Source organism: Microplitis mediator, chromosome 2 (assembly GCF_029852145.1).
Source record: "Microplitis mediator isolate UGA2020A chromosome 2, iyMicMedi2.1, whole genome shotgun sequence".
NCBI classification, from domain to species: Eukaryota; Metazoa; Arthropoda; class Insecta; order Hymenoptera; family Braconidae; genus Microplitis; species Microplitis mediator.
Window position 1 is genome coordinate 19,515,922 of NC_079970.1, and position 20,799 is coordinate 19,536,720.

Consider the following 20,799-nt stretch of genomic DNA (forward strand, 5'->3'; position numbering starts at 1 on the left):
AGGCAACCGGCCATCCAGCAATAAGTTATAAGCAAATAAGTAAATCTTAATCATAACAATTTTCAAGATTCCATAGTGTTGTAAATAAATAAAAATTATTTTTATAAATAAAATATTGTACATGCGGGTGTATGTATGTGTGCACACGCACATAGGCCAGCATCGGCACGTGTCCTTACTGCTATCCCGACTCGACCTATAGGGAAAGGGAAAGGACCCAAGGATACTACATTCCGATTGGATGCAGTTTCCCCCCAAACAATACACGAAATGGGACCAGGCAAAAACACATAGAAAGGGCCGTCGAAAAACAAAGTTAGTTCAGGACAGTTTCAGTTCCAGTGAGGTCAGTAAAGTTCAACTCACAGCGTCTTCACCCTTAAGTTTTTACACGTGTTCTCAGACTTAAGTTTATTTTACAAGTTTTTAGACCCAACGTATCATTTCGTGGTTGTTTATAAATTAATTTAAAAATTAAATAACGCGAATGAATACATTAGAATCAGTGTAACCCGCAAATTAAAACGATTAAGCTGTTGTGAATCAGGTACTGTAATTCTTAGATTTATTTTATCAGGGGTTCGCACCTATCTCTCTGTTACACTCAAGTTCACGTACTATCTTTGTTGCACTTGTGCCGTAAATGGCAATTTTGGCCGAATTTTTCTCTTAAACAAACAAATATTATCAAACAATCAAAGCTCACTTCGCTAGATTAGACAGTAGTGTGCATCGAAAAATTTTGTAGGAAATTAAATTCTTGACAAAAAAAATCATTTTAATTTTTTTTATAAAATTTGTATTTATGAAGATATTTTAAAAAAACGTTTTTTACATCTGATGAATTGAGCGTTTTAAGGATTACAAATTTTGAAAATAACATTTTTCTAAGTATATAGAAACTACAATAAGCATTAATGATTGATATGTTTCGACTTACGAAGTTGTTTATATTTAAGAAAAAACTATATTTTTGACATTCGTTATCTTTAAAATGCTCAATTGATAAGATCTAAAAAAACTTTTTTAAAATATCTTCAGAAATACACATTTTATAAAAAAAATAAACATGTCCTTTTTTGTCAAAAATTTAATTTCCTACAAAATTGTTCCTATGATTTTTTCCTTTAATCTGCATATTTCATGAGATATTTAAAAAAAACCGTGATTGTATAAAAAAAAAAACTTTGATCGTCCTGCGGCACGTGTTCGTTTTACTTAAATCGAAAAAACCAAATTCCCCACGTATTTTTTCACCAAAAAAAAGCTTTTTATGGGGCACTTGAGAAAATTTAATTTTTAACGACCACCCTATTCTACACCTAAACTATTTATTTCAACAACACCTTCAAAATAACTATAGTATATATACTCAGTATGATCCCGGTCTATTGGCTAGGGCCGAAAATAAACATAATAATTATTTGTCCTATTACAGTGCAAGCCACCTGGATATCACAATTTTGAAAAAATTCCATCTATCATTTTTTGAATTTTCTACATGTGCATATTTTTAGTTTATTTTTGCACACCTCAAGCGCGAAAGCGCAGGTGTGCTTTATGGACGGTTTTTTTTATTCGACTATTTTACTCATATAAAAATCTTTCTACACTATTTTTATTCTACCAAGATAGGTAAAATTGTATACTAGCATATAGAGAATTTATTAAGGAACAATTTAAATCCAACATTAAGTCGATTCATCATTTTATTCGTTTAAAATAAATTATTTTAACTCAAGAAACCAGTGCTGTCAATTGTTACGTATGAAACTTCGTAAACACGATAACTCTCGATAGATACCATTAATCGGCCTAACTATTTTTTTATTGTCTTTGTATTTTTTATCACAAGAACCCTTATGAAAATTACTATCTGAATCCTTTTAGTATAATTGTAATTCATTAACGACGTAAAATTGATTATTCGTAAAAAATTTAGCTGCTATTTTTTTACTGTTGTTATTATTTTTTTCATTGTTTCTCTCTATCAACTAATGGTGGCAGCACTAGCGTATGAATATGTTTGAAAAAAAAAACGATATCTAAGACAAAAGGCGGGATATTTAAAAAAAAATGTTAGTAAAAAAATATTAAACTGAAAATAAGAAATAAAAAAATCAAATTGATAATTTTTAAGTTGAATAAAAGTTCATAATAAAAAAAAAAAAACATTAATATTATATAATAAAAGTAGTAATTAAAAATAAAATGAGCGATTGAGGTGTGCACTTTTGGATTTTCCAACATTTTTAAAATTAAATTGTTGAAAAAAAAATTAAAAAATTATCAATTATCTGCTAACTTCACCCTGGTTAAAAAAGAGAATTAAAAAGGATTAAAAAGAATTAATTTTTCAATATTTTTAATCCTTTTTAATACTGCCAATCCTCTCTTAAACGGCCACGTTACATGGCTCAATCCTATTAATTCTCTTTTTTAACCAGGGCAGGGTCATCATAAATAATTAATTAATTAATATAATAATTGTATTTTATTTGTTTTACAGATTATTTAAATAGTCGTTTGAAAAATGGAAGAAGTTTACTCTACGTCGACGAAGCACACAATCTTGTATGAATGGAAAATAAATGAAGTTTCATCATTGATAAAATCATCAACCGAAACTGAAGACTGCCCAAAACGCACGTCTTCAATATTTTCAACAGGAGCAAAAATAAATGATTGCTGGTACCTAGAATTGGGAATAAATAAAAATGACAAGCTATCGATGGATGATCAATATATATCAGTATACTTGCAGCCGAACAATGGAAGTCGACAAGTAAGAACCAAGTATTCGGTATTTATTTACGACAACAACAAAGAAAAACATTTTGTTCATCATGACCACCGAGTTTTCGAATATTTGGATGGTTGGGGTTTCAATTTAGTCCAAGTTGATGAATTATTGACTAACAAAAATCAATTTATACTTGATGACACATTGACAGTGTGTATTAAATTAACAGTGTACGATGATGACACGTCTTCAAGTCATAAATTTCCACTAAAATCTTCAAAGCGAAACATTGTCGATGACTTCAAGGAACTTTTCAAAAACAAAGCCGGCAGCGACGTTGTTTTGATAGTCGACGACAGTAAATTCCGAGTTCACAAAAGTATACTTATCGCCCGAAGCTCCGTCTTTGCTTCAATGTTTCTGTATGAAACGGAGGTAAAAGAAAATTATGTAACTATTAATGACTTAAGCCTTAAAACAATCGGAGAAATGCTTAAATTTATTTACACTGACCAAGTTACTGATATCGATGGTGACGCTAAAGAATTATTAAAAGCTGCCGACAAGTACCAGCTCCAGACATTAAAAAAATTATGCGAAGAATCGTTATGCAAGTCGATAACGATTGCCAATGCCGTTGACATCATGATACTGGCTGATGAAAATAATGCCAGGCAGCTGCTGGATTACGCTATTAATTTTATAGCAAATAATACAGGACATTTTATCAAGCCTGGATCTTTTAATTCTACAGATAATACAGATTGTTCCACATTATCAAAGTTACTTAAAAAAATAACATCGAAAATTGCCAGTGATGCTCGCATTCAATTTCCTTTTTCATTAAGACAAGGAAATGTGTGGTTTCTTTTTTTTCTTGTTTTATTTCATTATATTTTTTCTTACACATGTTCTGGAGTAAAAACTATTCATCGTTCAACTGAAAATTATGTAAAAAATAAATTACTGAAGAAGAAAGACAATGCGAAAAATGATGATGACAATTTGCTGTGCGGTGAACTTACGGTGATCAATGATCATACATCATTCAGCGCAAATATACCATTCAAAACAACAAAACGTCTCAGTATGGATGTTTATTTCGAGCAACTTTATAACAACAATCAAGTATCTAGTAACGTTAGTTTAGAAGTTAATGGCCATGAATTCGAAGCTCAGAAAGTCATGCTGATGGAACGGAATCCTATGGTTTCTGAGATAATGATGGATAAATTGAAGAGAGAAAAGGTTTATATTGCTAACATTGATACAGAAATTTTAATAAATTTAATGGAATTTATACTCAATGACAGAGTTAATTTTTTCAACAATAATAATGAACTTTTAATTGAAGACGTTGACAAAAATCAGATACAAAAACTGAAGAGTATATGTTATGATTCACTTGACAATTTTATAACTGTAAAGTATTCTATGAAACTGATGGCTTTGGATGACAATTCTAAATCACACGAATACGGTACTGTCTTTATAGTCGTTAAAATTGCGCATGTAATGGAATTGGGTGATCGAAATAATGAGTTTAGTCGATCTTCATTATCAGAACTGGATGAAAAACCTGCAATCACAAATGGAGTTGACGGTACTATTAATTTTTTTAAATTGATGTAATATTTATTAATTAATTAATTAATTTATTTATTTAATTGTTTTATTGTTTTTTTTTGTTACAGATGAAAAAGACGAAACTGTGGAAGAACAAGAATCATTGAATATTTAATTGACGTTAATTTGAATTTTTATATTTATTTAATTATATATTTATTTTATCACGATCATCGTCATTTTGTATTCTTTGAATAGAATTATCGCCGTGATTCGATGTTCATTCGACATTTATTATTTAATATATAATTAATTATAACTTTAGAAACTCTTTTGATGTATGTTAAATAGATCAAAGAAGAAATAGCTGATTTTTTGAAAGCTAAAAAAATTTTTTTTTTTTATATATTACAAAATAAGGAAAAAAAAGCGGGGAATCGCTCATAGCGCGACCAATGAAGGGTTAAACACTTCATTTTCTTTTTGTTTATAAACTACAACTTCTTCTCTCAATCCTGCAGCATCTTGTAAGCCAGCAGTTTTACCATCCAAAGTCTTTTTTAATCGACCATCAGCATCTGAAGTTGAAGGTGGTGGTGTATTTTTACTCCGTCTTGATTCATGACGTCGAGACGAATGTTTCTGATCATCCCTGATTAAGAAAAATGATTTGCTCCATGTTAAGTGTATTATATATATTAGTCGATTCAAATTTTTTTAAATCATTTCAAATTGTTTTGAATTATTCCAAATCATTTTTCTTAATCAGGGATGTCTAGATTTTCTTGATACATGTGAATGATGCTTTGAGTTTCTATGACTCAAATTTTATTCTGATCTAAGATTTAAAATTTGTCACAAATCATAGATCCACTGAGGTTAGATCTTCCGTGTAATCTAAAGTATCGAGTAGAAACTTGAAAGAATCGACTTCGGGCTTACGTACTAGAATAAAATAGAGCACCGAAGAAACCCAAAGTTAATTTTTTGATCAGTACGACTATTTTTTTTTAATTTTTCACCATTTAATTTGTGATTTACCCGGTTCTTTAAAAAAAATTTTCAAGGTAGTAAAGAAACTACAATTTGAGAACAAAATTGAAAATGATCTTGAAGTTCGAAGACGATTGAAAATTTTCGGATTTTTTTTAACTCATCAATTGCAAAAGAAAAAAAAATAAGATATGCACATGTAGAAAATAAAAGAAAACTACAGGTGCGCGTTTTAAAATATTTATATTATTATAATTTAATAATTACAATTAGTTAATAATTAAATAGGTTTAAAAAATAAATATAAGTGTATTTTTACCAACAACCAACGTAACCATTAAAAAGACGATAAAGTTTACCGGAAAGGGTGCCATCAAAAGTACTACGTTACTCATTAGCTAAAAAATAAATGTAATTACTGTAATAAATAATAAAAATTAATTTCATAATTCATTAATTTGCGTCTTGTTGAAAAACTCATCCATGTCTTTTTTTCCAATTTTTACATTGCGTTTTCGAAAAGTTGTGAATTTTTGAAAATTTTGGATAAAAAATATTTGAATGCCTATAACTTTATCAAAAATATAAATAATTCTATAAAGTCATACATCATTGTCTTCAGCTTTAAATAAACTTTCAACAAGAAACATTTAAAAATTTAGGAATTCTTTATTTCCATTTGTTTTTTTTTTTACTTTTAAAATAAAAGTGAAGTTTTCAAAATGTATGTCACATTTTAATAACACGGGATTTTTTAATAGCCAATGACAGTAAAAAAACGTGATAGAATTATTTAAAAGTCGAATGTTAAGAATCGATTCTTGATCGACTTTAAAAACTAAAACTTCTCGATTCGAATCGGAATCGACTTTGCCATCCAGTGCTGCCAGATCGTGCGATTTTTTTACCCCTTCCCGAGGTGAAATAGCATGGAGTGTAATGGCAGGAGGGGGTAAAAATATCGCACGATCTGGCAGCACTGTTGCCATCCCTAATATATATTTATATATTATCCGGTATTTGCCACGTTTCGGTATCCTTATAAAATGAATTTAATTATCATTAATTAATGAGTTAATAATCTTTTTCAATGAAATTTTCGAATTTTGTTGCTGCCGCATAATTTTTTGAATTAACAATTTTAAATTGCTGACTTTTAAAACGCTGACTAAAAATTTTAATTAATTAAACCAAATTATAACCTATCAATTATTCATGGAACGTTGATACAAAAAGAAAAGGTAACTTGAGTATAATTTCTGTACATTAAAAACTAAATAAATTAGTATTTATCTAAGATTAAAAAAATTTACAAATACATAATGATATTTTCTATTTAATAATAAAAGATAAATGGAAACATTTATAAAAATTGCTATGAATGAGAAAATGTTTTAAAAAATTTATTTATTTTTTTGTAAATTTAAGAATTCCAGTATGGATTCCTATAGAATCTTAGTTTGATTTTTTTTTTGATAGAATTCTCTGCTGCAAAACAACTCTATTTTATGAGATTGAAATTAGCAAATAGCCAATAATTTTAAAATTTTTGAATTTCCAAATTTTATAATAATAGAAAATTATTTAAATATTTAATTTATTAATTTAAAATAAAAAAAGCTGTCCGCTAATTGCACATCTTGTTTTTTCGATGTAGAATAAGAAATTTTAATAAATTTAAAAGCTATTTAATTCTTTAAAACAGATAAATAAACCATTCAAGTACTTTTTTTTATATCCTGTAAGTTTTGTTATCAAAAATAAAAAAAAACATCAGAAGATGTGGCAAATAATTTTTTTTTTTACACTTATAGCTAAAGCTTCATTTTTTATAGTTGTCAAAAATTTTGATAAATATTTATTTTAATATTAACTTCAACAAATTTATAATTTTAAAATATTTTTCATAATTTTTATTAATTTTTCAGATCAACGACAATCTCATCGCCAGATTTTCGATACATCATTAAATTATATTACATGAAAAAAGAAAATATTGCTCCTCGAACGATCTAAAGTATAGTAACTCGTAGATCGTTACCACAACAATACGTATGCTTATGGTAACAATACCGTATCGTTTCAGTAACTATCTATTAGATAGCTGTGAGCCCTATACGACTTTCCGTAGTCGTCACCTCACACGGCACCGTCTAACCTAACTAAACATCCATTTTCGCGCAAAGTTATGAATATTGTACAATTGTTGCTAGCAGATGTTTAATAAAAATAATGATAAAGGTTTTTAAATATCTCATATAATTTTCAATGTGCGTGACGTCAGATAGGGCTCAGAACGATACCGTATAGATCTCAGAGCTATCCACCGTATTGGTGTCAGAACGATACAGTAGATCGTTGCAGTAACAATCTAGTAGATAACTATAGCGTATTGTGACTGTAACTATACTGTACACTTCTGAGAACAATATTTTTTTCTCCGTGTACAATTGGTAAGAAAATATATTTACTAAGCTCATTAAAAAAAGAAAATTATTGATAATATTTATTTTTACACTAGAAATGAGAACTAGAAGGGCCAATAAAAAGTTGCCGCCTGAAATGGCGGCAACGGAAGAACCGCCAAGTAAAAAAACTAAATATTCCAAACTCCGTAATAAAATACCGGAAGAAGAAATGGATGTTGACATTGATCCAGAATTAACTCTTCCTGTTGCGATTAAAAACGAAGACATCAAAGCAATTGACTATTTATTGAATAAAAAAATTGACGTTAACATTCATCAAGAATCTTCTCCACCAGCTCTTCATTTAGCCGTCGAAACAAAAAACTTGGAGATAATCAATAAGTTAATTGACCATAAAGCCGACATTGGCATTATTTATGAAAACAAAACAGCTTTGCATCTTGCTGTTGAACAAGGGAACAAAGCAGTGGTCGAAATACTTCTGAAAACTAAAAAGAATAAAAGTAAAGTAAACGTAAGAGCTAAAGGTCATCCGACACCTCTTACTGCGGCAATCAAGTCCGGTAACTTTGAGATTTTTCAACTGTTAATAAACTCTGGAGCGTACATCAAAAAAATTATTCGTGAAGATACTCCACTGCACTATACAGCCCAAAATAATGCTGTCGAAATAGCTGAATATTTAATTGACCAAGGAGCTAGAATTAATGTATGCAAAAAAATTTATTCGTCATCATTTTATCTTTGCGCACCATTACACGTCGCCATTAATTGTGAAAAATTTGAAGTGGCTCAATTACTAATAAATAAACAAGCCAGCGTTCACGCTAAGACAAAAAGTGGTGAAAAACCACTAGACTTGGCAATCAAAAAAGGTAATGATCGGATATTCAAACTATTAGTTGACTCCGGAGCTACTGTGGATTTGTCTTACCGAAGCATAAATCGATCACACTGGGCAGCTTATCATAATTCATTGGAAATCGCTCAGTATTTATTTTCCATAGGAGATGATATAAATTTTAAGTGCTTCTACGCATGGTCGAACTTTTATCAGTGTACTCCATTACATGTTGCTATTCAGCAAGGAAATGTTGAAGTTGCTCAATTCCTTCTTAGTAAAGGTGCTGATGTTAACATTTGTAGAAAAAATGACGAAACACCGCTTACAATCGCCATTGAAAAAAAAAATTTTAAACTATTTCAGTTACTGTTAGATACTGGAGCTGAAATAAATGATTGTCCGAATAAAATTTTACCTTTACATCAAGCTGTCGCTGTAAGTAATGTCGACGTTACGAAATTTTTTCTCGAACGTGGAGTTGATGTTAATGTAATATGTAAATGTCTAGTATCTAAATATTCAGATTGCACGCCGCTGCAACTTGCAGTAAGCACAGAAAATCTGGAAATCATAAATTTATTACTGAAACATAAAGCGGATGTTAATATCAGCACTGAAAAATTAGGATCACCCATTGGAATAGCTGTGGATCGGAATAATTATGAATTGTACAAGTTGTTATTAAAAGCTGGTGCAGATATTAATAAACCTTCGAATATGACACTGTTACATAGAGCTGTCGGTGCAAATAATTACTGTATAGCTAATGATTTAATTAAACGCGGTGCAGATGTTAATGCAATTTGTAAATGTCCAGTGTCTAAATATTCAGATTGCACGCCGCTGCATCTTGCAGTAAGCACAGAAAATTTGGAAATCACAAATTTATTACTGAAACATAAAGCGGATGTTAATATCAGCACTGAAAAATTAGGATCACCCATTGGAATAGCTGTGGATCGGAATAATTATGAGTTGTACGAGTTGTTATTAAAAGCTGGTGCAGATATTAATATACCTTCGAATATGACACTGTTACATAGAGCTGTTGGTGCAAATAATTACTGTATAGCTAATGATTTAATTGAACGCGGTGCAGATGTTAATGCAATTAATCGATCTCGAACTCCACAGTACTGCGGTTGGTCACCATTACAAATTTCAATTATGAATGAGAATGAAAAAATCGTAACATTACTTCTTGAAAAACAGGCAAAAGTTGATGATGAAAAGTTTGTTAAAACTCCACTTGGTATCGCTTGTGAGTGGAGTAATTTTGAATTGGTCAAGATACTTGTCAACGCAGGCGCTGACATTAATAAAATTTCTCACTACGCGATGCCATTGTATTGGGCCGTTGATAAACAGAACTATCAAATCGTTAAATATTTAATTGACCGCAATGCTCATGTTAATATTATTTATAACGGTACAACTTTACTCTATCGCGCTGTAGAAAGTGGAACTATAAAAATAGTTGAGCTTTTGCTTAAAAATGGTGCCGAAGTAAATGCAATTAATGATTATGGTGAAACATCTCTTACCGTAGCTGTTAATAAAGATAATTTGGAGCTGGTTAAAATTCTAATCAATGCCGGAGCTCAGGTGAATTTAAGTAATGACAAAAATTATTCACCATTACACTGGGCCGTTCAGCGTAGCAACTATAGTACGACTCAATATTTAATCGAACAAGGAGCTGAAATTAATAGTATTCGCTTTGGCAAAACGCCACTGACTATTGCTTGTGACAATGGAAGGAAAAATTTCGTTGAGCTTTTGATTAAAAGTGGAGCTATCATTGATGATAAAAGGGTATACAGGACAGCTCTCGGCATAGCATGTGAGCAGGCTAATTTCGATTTAGTTGAGTTACTAGTAAACTTTGGAGCGAGTGTTGATCTTCTTTCTGGTATTGGGACTCCGTTATGTTGGGCGGTTAATTCGAAAAATTTCAACATTGTTAAGTATTTAATCGATCACGGAGTTGAAGATATTGATGCTAGTTGGCATGGTACTACTCCATTGTACTTAGCAATTGAAAATCAAGACCTAAACATAGTTGAACTCTTACTTGAACACCGAGCTACAGTTAATAAAGTGGATACAATTGGTACAACAGCTATCGGATTGGCTATCATGACTCGTAATTTGAAACTAGTCGAATTGATATTACATGCTGATGGTACAGATATAAATGCTCCGTGTCACGATAATCGGAGGCCATTAGAAATTATAGCGCACGATCGCAGTGTAGCTTTGATGAAGCTTTTAATTAGTCATCAAGCTAATATTGATTTTATAACTAAAGAAAACCTGAAATTCATTTTTCATGTTTTACACGTAGGGAATATTGAAATGCTCAAGCTAATATTATCTGAAAATGTTGACATTAATTGCAGAGATATTAATAACGAAACACTCTTATTTCCTGCTATTAGACATAAATCATTTGAAAAAACTGAATTCATACTTATGAGAGAAGATTTTGTCAATATTAATGATGTCCCCCAGGGCGGGTCTGCGCTTCATGAAGCTGGTAAATTCGGAGAACCAAATCCGTTTATATTGAATCTTTTATTAAATGCTGGAGCTGATGTTAATCTTGTTAATAGAGACAATCAAACGGCTATAAATATAGCAAATTTGGAGAGTAACAAAAGAATTATTAGAGGACACATAGTAAAATTGAAGGCCGCTGGTTGGTCTTTAATTAATCAAAATTTAAAGGCAATCATCGAAAAAGAATTGGACGATTTTTATATTGATTGTTTGAAAGAAATAGAACTGATGAAAAATTTTAAAATTGATCAGACTATCATGAGTTACTACGATGTTATGCGTACTAATCACCATGAAATCGCGGTTAAATTAAATAATTTTAACGAGGGATCTTTAAATGAAAAAGAGTTGCAGTTACAATTCCCTTTGTATGGTCAGATGATTTACTATCGTTTATTCAAAAGCTTACAAAGAAATAAATTGCTAGGCATAAGCACTAATGTATTTGGTACATTACTTTCCAGTCAACTTCCGTTCGATGTTATAAGAGCAATTAATCCTTATTTAAACAATAGAGATCTCAAAATGTTATCTCAGTGCTAAAATTGTATTTTTTTTTTTCGTTTTTGTTTTTAATTTATAATTCTCCAAAAAAAAATTTTCAAAAAATGAAATATTCCTTTATGTAAAACAATGTGTGTTTTTCTAAAATGTCAAATAAACAAATCAATTTGAATCCGACTTTATATTTGATGTATTAATTATGATATTTTATTGAAATATAATAATAATAACTCATTTCAATGTACAGTTACATAACGAGACATCACTCCTTTATTGCACTTTCCATTTAACTCGCCTGGCTCTTTCTTTGTCTTTACTACTGATTAGTTGCTCTAACTTTTTAATACAGGAGCGAATTACGTTAATTGGCCCTCCCCTCAATGTTGCGAAAAATTATATTCAAAGTCCACTTTCAGCAAATTACTCCTCCACTTCAAAAAAGGAAGGTACATAAAAAAAAAATTTTTGATATAAAAAATAGATTTATTTTGTATTTTATCAGCAACTTGATGGTATGCACACTTATTATTTTCTGCATTATTTTAAAAGGGACATGATATCTAAATAATTTATTATTAAGAATGTTATTGAATAAATAAATTTTAACATTAATTAATTTAAACTTTAATTTTTCTATCCGTAGAATAAAATCATCAAGTTTTCAGTCAAACAATGTCAGCAATAAAACATTTCAAGTCATGGTCCATATTACCGCGTTTATTTTATAACCAGAAATCCAGTAATTTATGAGTGCAAATGTTACTGACAATTAGCAATTTTTTAAATTTTTTAATAAATAAATAAAATGTGAGTACACGGAAAGTAATTTATGGTAACCATTCCTAGTACGTTTATGAAATATCATCCCATACCGTTATGGTAATGATTACATGAAATTATGGAATATAGGCCCATATTGTCTGGGAAAAGTTCCCATAAGTATGGGAACAATTCCCATCATTATAGTAACTTTCCAGATGGCAGATCAAAGAATTATTGTAATGATTACTATACTATCATGGTAATGGTTACCATATTATCTTTTTCTAGACGTTCCAATTCTTCAGCTTTTGGATCACGTCGTTTACCAGTTTTTCGGTCTCTCATTACTGGAGCTTGACCATATCCACTTATTTCAGCACTCATATTATTAAACACCTCTTTTTCTTTTTGTTTATGAGCTACAGTTCCTTCTCTTAATCCTGCAGCATCTTGTAAGCCAGCAGTTTTACCATCCAAAATCTTTTTTAATCGACCATCAGCATCTGAAGTTGTAGGTGTTGGTGTATTTTTACTCCGTCCTGGTCCATGACGTCGAGATGAATGTTGGTGATCGTGTCTAGATTTTCTTGATTCATGTGAATGATGCTTTGTTTCTATGACTCAAATTTTATTCTGATCTAAGATTTAAGATTTGCCACAAATCATAGATCCACTGAGGTTAGATCTTCCGTGGAAACTAAAGTGTCGAGTAGCAACTTGAAAGAATCGACTTCTGGCTCACGTAATAGAATGAGATAGAGCACCGAAGAAACCCAAAGTTAATTTTTTTATCAATACGACTATTTTTTTTAAATTTTTCTTCATTTAATTTGTGATTTACCCGGTTCTTAAAAAAAAATTATCAAGGTAGTAAAGAAACTACAATTTAAGATCAAAATGGAAAATGATCTTGAAGTTCGAAGACGATTGAAAATTTTCGGATTTTTTTCAACTCATCAATTACAAAAGAAAGAAAAAAATAAGATATGCACATGTAGAAAATAAAAGAAAACTACAGGTGCGCGTTTTAAAATATTTTTATTATTATAATTGAATAATTACAATTAGTTAATAATTAAATAGGTGTAAAAAATAAATATAAGTGTATTTTTACCAACAACCAACGTAGCCATTAAAAAGACGATAAAGTTCACCGGAAAGGGTGCCATCCAAAGCACTACTTTACTCATTAGCTAAAAAATAAATGTAATTACTGTAATAAATAATAAAAATTAATTCCATAATTCATTAATTTCGTTACAACAATATTTAAATATTTATAAAATTAATAAAAATACTAATTATTTGAAAGAATGAATTTTCGCGGGTGTAATTTTGCAGTTACTGTTTCAAACTTATTTTGAATTTCTTTTTTAACGATCGTAGATCCATTTTGATAAGAGAAGAAATTCTACTTGCTCTTCTTTTACATATATATATATATATATTTATGTATTATCCGGTCTTTGCTACGCTTCGATATCCTTATATAAAATGAATTTAATTATTATTAATTAATGAGTTAATAATCTCTTTCAAAGGAATTTTTGAATTTTGTTGCTGCCGCATAATTTTTTGAATTAATAATTATAAATTGCTGACTTAAAAAGCTGACTAAAAATTTTAATTAATTGAACCAAATTATAACCTATCAATTATTCATGGAACATTGATAGAAAAAGGAGGAGGTAACTTGAGTATAATTTCTGTACATTAAAAACTAAATAAATTAGTATTTATCTAAGATAAAAAAAATTTACAAATACATAATGATATTTTCTATTTAATAGTAAAAGATAAATGGAAATATTTATAAAAATTGCTATGAATGAGAAAATGTTTTGAAAAATTTATTTATTTTTTTGTAAATTTACGAATTCCAATATGGATTCCTATAGAATCTTAGGTTGATTTTTTGTTGATAGAATTCTCTGCTGCAAAACAACTCTATTTTATGAGCTTGAAATTACCAAATAGCCAATAATTTTAAAATCTTTGAATTTTCAAATTTTATAATAATAGAAAATTATTTAAATATTTAATTTATTAATTTAAAATAAAAACAGCTGTCTGCAAATCGCATGTAACAGGGAAAATTTGAATTTTCCGCGTTCATGTTACCACGATTACCTAGTATACGCACCGTCGATAAAAACTATAACTACTCCAGGGTTATCCGGGGTAGAGCGCGACCTGTCGTCTGGAGTGGTAATTGTAGGGGCTTGTCCGTCAATCCCCTCTAGTTGTAAGTAGAAGTTTCCAGATTTACGGAAGTTGCCGAATTTAATCGAGTGGGTGCACCGTGATAAGTGTCGAAGAAAAAAATCGAGACCAGGACACAACCGGACAGACCTCCGAACCTGAGAGACGCTTAACGATCTTCAGGTAATTAAAATAAATTTACTTGGATTCTAACTTTGTGGAACCAAGCGATAAATTATAAATTATTATCGATACTAGGCCATTAGCCGGTATCCTTTATAACTATTATTAATTATACTGGAAACGCAGGTGAAGGAGTAAAATTGGAATTTGGGAGGCAAGTACGAGAGTGAAAGAGAATAAAGACCAGACAAAGGAACCTGAAAAAGAGGAGACAAAGGAACCTGACGAGAAGGACGGAGACAACCGCAACAGGAAAAGACATCAGGATTGTATATCAGGTATTAATTAAATTAATTATTCTAGGCCCAAGCCAGAATATTAATTTAGTTCTATAAAAATACTTAATCGTTCGTCGGGTAATCCGCGTCTAGGCCCGTTATAAATTAATTAGTATAAATTTTTTTAAAGTTAATTTAAGCCAGACGTTTGTCTAACCAGATCCAGGCCTTTTAGCCGGATCCAGGCGTCGTTGATAATTCCAGGCCATTGCCGGAATTATTGCGTCGTAGAAAATTGTAGGCCCATTGTGCTGAGCACAAGCCAGAAATTTCGTGGTCGAGTCCGCTTTAAAATTAGTTGTTTAATTAAAATAAATGAATTAAAATTAAGTAAATTAATTATATAAAATTAATCGAAATAAATAATTTGGAATTTATAAAGAGACAGATAAATAGATAAATTAAATTAAACAGACGCGAAAGGTCTGAAAATAAAATTTAATTAATTAATAATTAAAATTATCAAATAAAATTAGTTAATAATTTAACGTAATAAAATTTATAACAATAAAAGAGAAATAAGAGTCTGAACCGAAAAGGAAAGAATCAAGGGAAATCCAAAGTAGTCATTAACGCATACTTTGAAGTATCGGGTAAACGCGACGTTGAGATCTCCGATGAAAATTTATTGTTGATAGGGATAATTATTAAATGAAAGAAAAGTAAAAGTAAAAGTAATTAAGATAAATAAAAATAAATTAATTAATAAATTTTCTTATTCAAAAATTAATTAATTTGTTATAAAGTCGTGGCGGGAAAGTCGATGGCCGGACGCCATTTTAAAATCATTTAAAATCAGTGTGTGTGAGAACAAGTCCAGGGGACTAGTGTGAGTGTGCGCGTGCATAGATCCAGGGGATCAATTTTAAATAATTATTATTGTTAATTATTGTTCGTCAGGTACGACGATTTTATATTGTTTTAAAATAAATGCCCAAGGTAGTTGGCTAATAGTAATAATAAAGTCGTGTGCGTGTATGAGTGATGCCAAAGGTAGTTGGCTTAGTTAAGGTCTAGGAAATCGTCAAAGGTAGTTGACGAAAATAGGGTTTTAAAGACGTCAAAGGTAGTTGACGGTAGTTATAAGGCAAATGTATAAGGTATAAAAGGTATATGGTTTATAAGGTATAAAAGTTATAAGGTTTATAAGGTCGTCAAAGGTAATCGACAAATTGTTATAAGGTTTATAAGGTTAAAAGGTTTATTATATAAGTAAAAGGTCAAAAGGTTAAATAAAAAGTGAATTGAATTTATTATAAATTATCCTTCCTCTCTTCTCTCTTACAATTAATTAATTTACAACGACCCTAATGATCGAAGATCCGGCTCTGGGAGGCCGTTATCACTTCCAGTGGCGCCCTTAATAAAAGACGACCAGAGTAACAGCAATAGCCCTGTTATATGCACATCTTGTTTTTTCGATGTAGAATTAGAAATTTTAATAAATTTAAAAGCCATTTAATTATTTAAAACAGATGAATGAACCATTCAAATACTTTTTTTATATCCTGTAAAATTTGTTATAAAAATTTAAAAAAAAAACATCAGAAGATATAACAAATATTTTTTTTTTACAATGATAGCTAAAGCTTCATTTTTTAGTTGTCAAAAAATTTTGATAAATATTTATATTATTATTAACTTCAACAAATTTATACTTTAAAATATTTTTCATAATTTTTATTAATTTTTCAGATCAACGACAATCTTATCGCCATATTTTCGTAACATCATCAAATTATATTACAATTGGTAAGAAAATATATTTTACTAAACTCATTAAAAAAATAAAATTATTTATAATTTTTATTTTTACACTAGAAATGAGAACTAGAAGTGCCAAAAAAATGTTGCCGTCTGAAATGGCGGCAACGGAAGAACCGCCAAGTAAAAAAACTAAATATTCCAAACTCCGTAATAAAATACCAGATGAAGAAATGGATGTTGATATTGATCCAGACTTAACTCTTCCTGTTGCGATTAAAAATGACGACATCAAAGCAATTGACTATTTATTGAATAAAAAAATTGACGTTGACATTAATCAAGAGTCTTCTCCACCAGCTCTCCATTTAGCCGTTGAAACAAAAAACTTGGAGATAATTAATAAGTTAGTTGACCATAAAGCCGACATTGGCATTATTTATGAAAATAAAACAGCTTTGCATCTTGCTGTTGAACAAGGGAACAAAGCAATGATCGAAATACTTCTGAAAACTAAAAAAAATAAAAGTAAAGTAAACGCAAGAGCTAAAGGTCATCCGACACCTCTTAATGTGGCCATCAAGTCCGGTAACTTTGAGATATTTCAACTATTGATAAACTCTGGAGCATACATCAAACAAATTATTCGTGGAGATAATCCACTGCACTATACAGCCCAAAATAATGCTGTCGAAATAGCTGAGTATTTAATTAGCCAAGGAGCTAAAGTTGATACTGACATGAAAAATAAATTGTCGCCATTTCATCATTGCACACCATTACACGTCGCCATTAACTGTGGAAGTTTTGAAGTGGCTCAATTATTAATAAACAAACAAGCCAGCGTTCACGCTAAGACAACATGGGGTAAAAAACCACTAGACTTAGCGATCGAAAAAGGCAATTATCGGATATTCAAATTATTAGTTGACTCCGGAGCGACTGTGGATTTGTCCTACAAAAATATGAATCGATTACATTGGGCAGCTTATCATAATTCATTGGAAATCGCTCAGTATTTATTTTCCATAGGAGATGACATACATTTTAATTGTTTCTACAGATGGTCGGATTTTTATCAGTATACTCCATTACATGTGGCTATTCAGCAAGGAAGTGTCAAAGTTGCTCAATTCCTTCTTAGTAAAGGTGCTGATGTTAACATTTGTGGAAAAAACGGTGAATCACCGCTTACAATTGCCATTGAAAAAAAAAATTTTAAACTATTTCAGTTACTGTTAGATACTGGAGCTGAAATAAATGATTGTCCGAATAAAATTTTACCTTTACATCAAGCTGTCGCTGTAAGTAATGTCGACGTTACGAAATTTTTTCTCGAACGTGGAGTTGATGTTAATGTAATATGTAAATGTCTAGTATCTAAATATTCAGATTGCACGCCGCTGCAACTTGCAGTAAGCACAGAAAATCTGGAAATCATAAATTTATTACTGAAACATAAAGCGGATGTTAATATCAGCACTGAAAAATTAGGATCACCCACTGGAATAGCTGTGGATCGGAATAATTATGAGTTGTACGAGTTGTTATTAAAAGCTGGTGCAGATATTAATAAACCTTCGAATATGACACTGTTACATAGAGCTGTTGGTGCAAACAATTATCGTATAGCTAATGATTTAATCAAACTCGGTGCAGATGTTAATGCAATTAATCGATCTGGAACTTCAAAGTACAGCGGTTGCTCACCGTTACAAATTTCAATTATGAATGAGAATAAAAAAATCGCAACATTACTTCTTGAAAAACAGGCAAAAGTTGATGATGAAAAGTTTGTTAAAACTCCACTTGGTATCGCTTGTGAGTGGGGTAATTTTGAATTGGTCAAGATACTTGTCAACGCAGGCGCTGACATTAATAAAATTTCTAACCACGCGATGCCATTGTATTGGGCCGTTGATAAACCAAACTATCAAATCGTTAAATATTTAATTGACCGCAATGCTCATGTTAATATTATTTATAACGGTACAACTTTACTCTATCGCGCTGTAGAAAGTGAATCTATAAAAATAGTTGAATTTTTGCTTAAAAATGGTGCCGAAGTTAATGCAATTAATGATTATGGTGAAACATCTCTTACCGTAGCTGTTAATAAAGATAATTTGGAGCTGGTTAAAATTCTAATCAATGCCGGAGCTCAGGTGAATTTAAGTAATGACAAAAATTATTCACCATTACACTGGGCCGTTCAGCGTAGCAACTATAGTACGACTCAATATTTAATCGAACAAGGAGCTGAAATTAATAGTATTCGCTTTGGTACAACGCCACTGACTATTGCTTGTGACAATGGAAGAAAAGATATCGTTGAGCTTTTGATTAAAAGTGGAGCTATCATCGATGATAAAAGGGTATACAGGACAGCTCTCGGCATAGCATGTGAGCAGGCTAATTTCGATTTAGTTGAGTTACTAGTAAACTTTGGAGCGAGTGTTGATCTTCTTTCTGGTAATGGGACTCCGTTATGTTGGGCGGTTAATTCGAAAAATTTCAACATTGTTAAGTATTTAATTGATCACGGAGTTGAAGATATTGATGCTCGTTGGCATGGTACTACTCCATTGTACTTAGCAATTGTAAATCAAGACCTAAAAATAGTTAAACTCTTACTTGAACACCGAGCTACAGTTAATAAAGTGAATAAAAATGGTACAACAGCTCTTGGATTGGCTATTAAGACTAGTAATTTGGAATTATTTGAATTGATATTACATGCTGAGGGTACAGATATAAATGCACCGTGTCACGATAATCGAAGGCCATTAGAAATTGTAGCGCAGAATCACGATGTAGCTTTGATGAAGCTTTTAATTAATCATCGAGCTAATTTTGATTTTATAACTAAAGAAAACCTGAAATTTATTTTTCATGTTTTACACGTAGGGAATATCGAAATGCTTATGCTAATATTATCTGAAAATGTTGACATTAATTGCAGAGATCTTAATAATGAAACACTCTTATTTTCTGCTATTAGACAGAGATCATTTGAAAAAACTGAACTCATACTTATGAGTGAAGATTTTGTCAATATTAATGATGTACCCCAGAGCGAGTCTGCGCTTCATGAGGCTGGTAAATTCGGAGATGCAAATGCGTTTGTATTGAATCTTTTATTAAATGCTGGAGCTGATGTTAATCTTGTTAATAGAGGCAATCAAACGGCTATAAATACAACAAATTTTGAGAGAAACAAAAAAATTATTAGAGAACACATAGTAAAATTGAAGGCCGCCGGTTGGTCTTTAATCAATCAAAATTTAAAGGCAATCATCGGAAAAGGATTGGACGATTTTTACATTGATTGTTTGAAAGAAATAGAACTGATGAAAAATTTTAAAATTGATCAGACTATCATGAGTTACTACGATGTTTTGCGTATTAATCACCATGAAATCGCGGTTAAATCAAATAATTTTAACGAGGGATCTTTAAATGAAAAAGAGTTGCAGTTACAATTCCCTTTGTATGGTCAGATAATTTACTATCGTTTATTTAAAAGCTTACAAAGAAATAAATTGCTAGACATGAGCACTAATGTATTTGGTACATTATTTTCTGGTCAACTTCCGTTCGATGTTATAAGAGCAATTAATCCTTATTTAAACAATAGAGATCTCAAAATGTTATCTCAGTGCTAAAATTGTATTTTTTTTTTTCGTTTTTGTTTTTAATTTATAATTCTCCAAAAAAAAATTTTTCAAAAAATAAAATATTTCTTTATGTAAAACAATGTGTGTTTTTCTAAAATGTCAAATAAACAAATCAATTTGAATCCGACTTTATATTTGTTGTATTAATTATGATAATTTATTGATATATAATAATAATAACTTATTGCAATGTACAGTTACATAACGAGACATCACTCCTTTACTGCACTTTCCATTTAACTCGCCTGGCTCTTCCTTTGCCTTTACTACTGATTAGTTACTCAAACTTTTTAATACAGGAGCGAATTTCGTTAATTGGCCCTCCCCTCAATGTTGCGAAAATTATTTTCAA

General features: G+C 30.4%; 3 protein-coding genes across 3 annotated transcripts; all 3 read left to right on the forward strand.

Moving 5' to 3' along the window:
* Nucleotides 1-408: 408 nt before the first annotated feature.
* On the forward strand, nucleotides 409-4,578 carry LOC130663108 (protein roadkill-like). Its single transcript, XM_057462179.1, has 3 exons — nucleotides 409-547; nucleotides 2,510-4,346; nucleotides 4,438-4,578. The coding sequence occupies exons 2-3, from the start codon at nucleotides 2,534-2,536 to the stop codon at nucleotides 4,482-4,484; spliced, it is 1,860 nt and encodes a 619-aa protein (XP_057318162.1). The 5' UTR covers nucleotides 409-547; nucleotides 2,510-2,533; the 3' UTR covers nucleotides 4,485-4,578.
* Nucleotides 4,579-6,334: 1,756 nt separating this feature from the next.
* On the forward strand, nucleotides 6,335-11,917 carry LOC130662919 (ankyrin-3-like). The gene is made up of 3 exons (XM_057461890.1): nucleotides 6,335-6,543; nucleotides 7,231-7,755; nucleotides 7,824-11,917. Exon 3 carries the CDS (start codon nucleotides 7,826-7,828, stop codon nucleotides 11,678-11,680), a length of 3,855 nt encoding a protein of 1,284 aa, XP_057317873.1. The 5' UTR covers nucleotides 6,335-6,543; nucleotides 7,231-7,755; nucleotides 7,824-7,825; the 3' UTR covers nucleotides 11,681-11,917.
* A 2,762-nt stretch (nucleotides 11,918-14,679) lies between these two features.
* On the forward strand, nucleotides 14,680-20,569 carry LOC130662933 (ankyrin-3-like). Its single transcript, XM_057461913.1, has 4 exons — nucleotides 14,680-14,788; nucleotides 14,915-15,066; nucleotides 16,762-16,818; nucleotides 16,888-20,569. The coding sequence occupies exon 4, from the start codon at nucleotides 16,890-16,892 to the stop codon at nucleotides 20,433-20,435; it is 3,546 nt and encodes a 1,181-aa protein (XP_057317896.1). The 5' UTR covers nucleotides 14,680-14,788; nucleotides 14,915-15,066; nucleotides 16,762-16,818; nucleotides 16,888-16,889; the 3' UTR covers nucleotides 20,436-20,569.
* Nucleotides 20,570-20,799: the final 230 nt, after the last annotated feature.

What these genes read in the sequence shown, in the direction of transcription:
- LOC130663108 (XM_057462179.1), top strand. Translation starts at nt 2,534, where the DNA reads ATGGAAGAAGTTTACTCTACGTCGACGAAGCACACAATCTTGTATGAA. An exon ending in AATCACAAATGGAGTTGACG is followed by an intron (nt 4,347 to 4,437) that starts GTACTATTAATT and finishes TTTTTGTTACAG; the next exon opens with ATGAAAAAGACGAAACTGTG.
- LOC130662919 (XM_057461890.1), top strand. Translation starts at nt 7,826, where the DNA reads ATGAGAACTAGAAGGGCCAATAAAAAGTTGCCGCCTGAAATGGCGGCA.
- LOC130662933 (XM_057461913.1), top strand. Translation starts at nt 16,890, where the DNA reads ATGAGAACTAGAAGTGCCAAAAAAATGTTGCCGTCTGAAATGGCGGCA.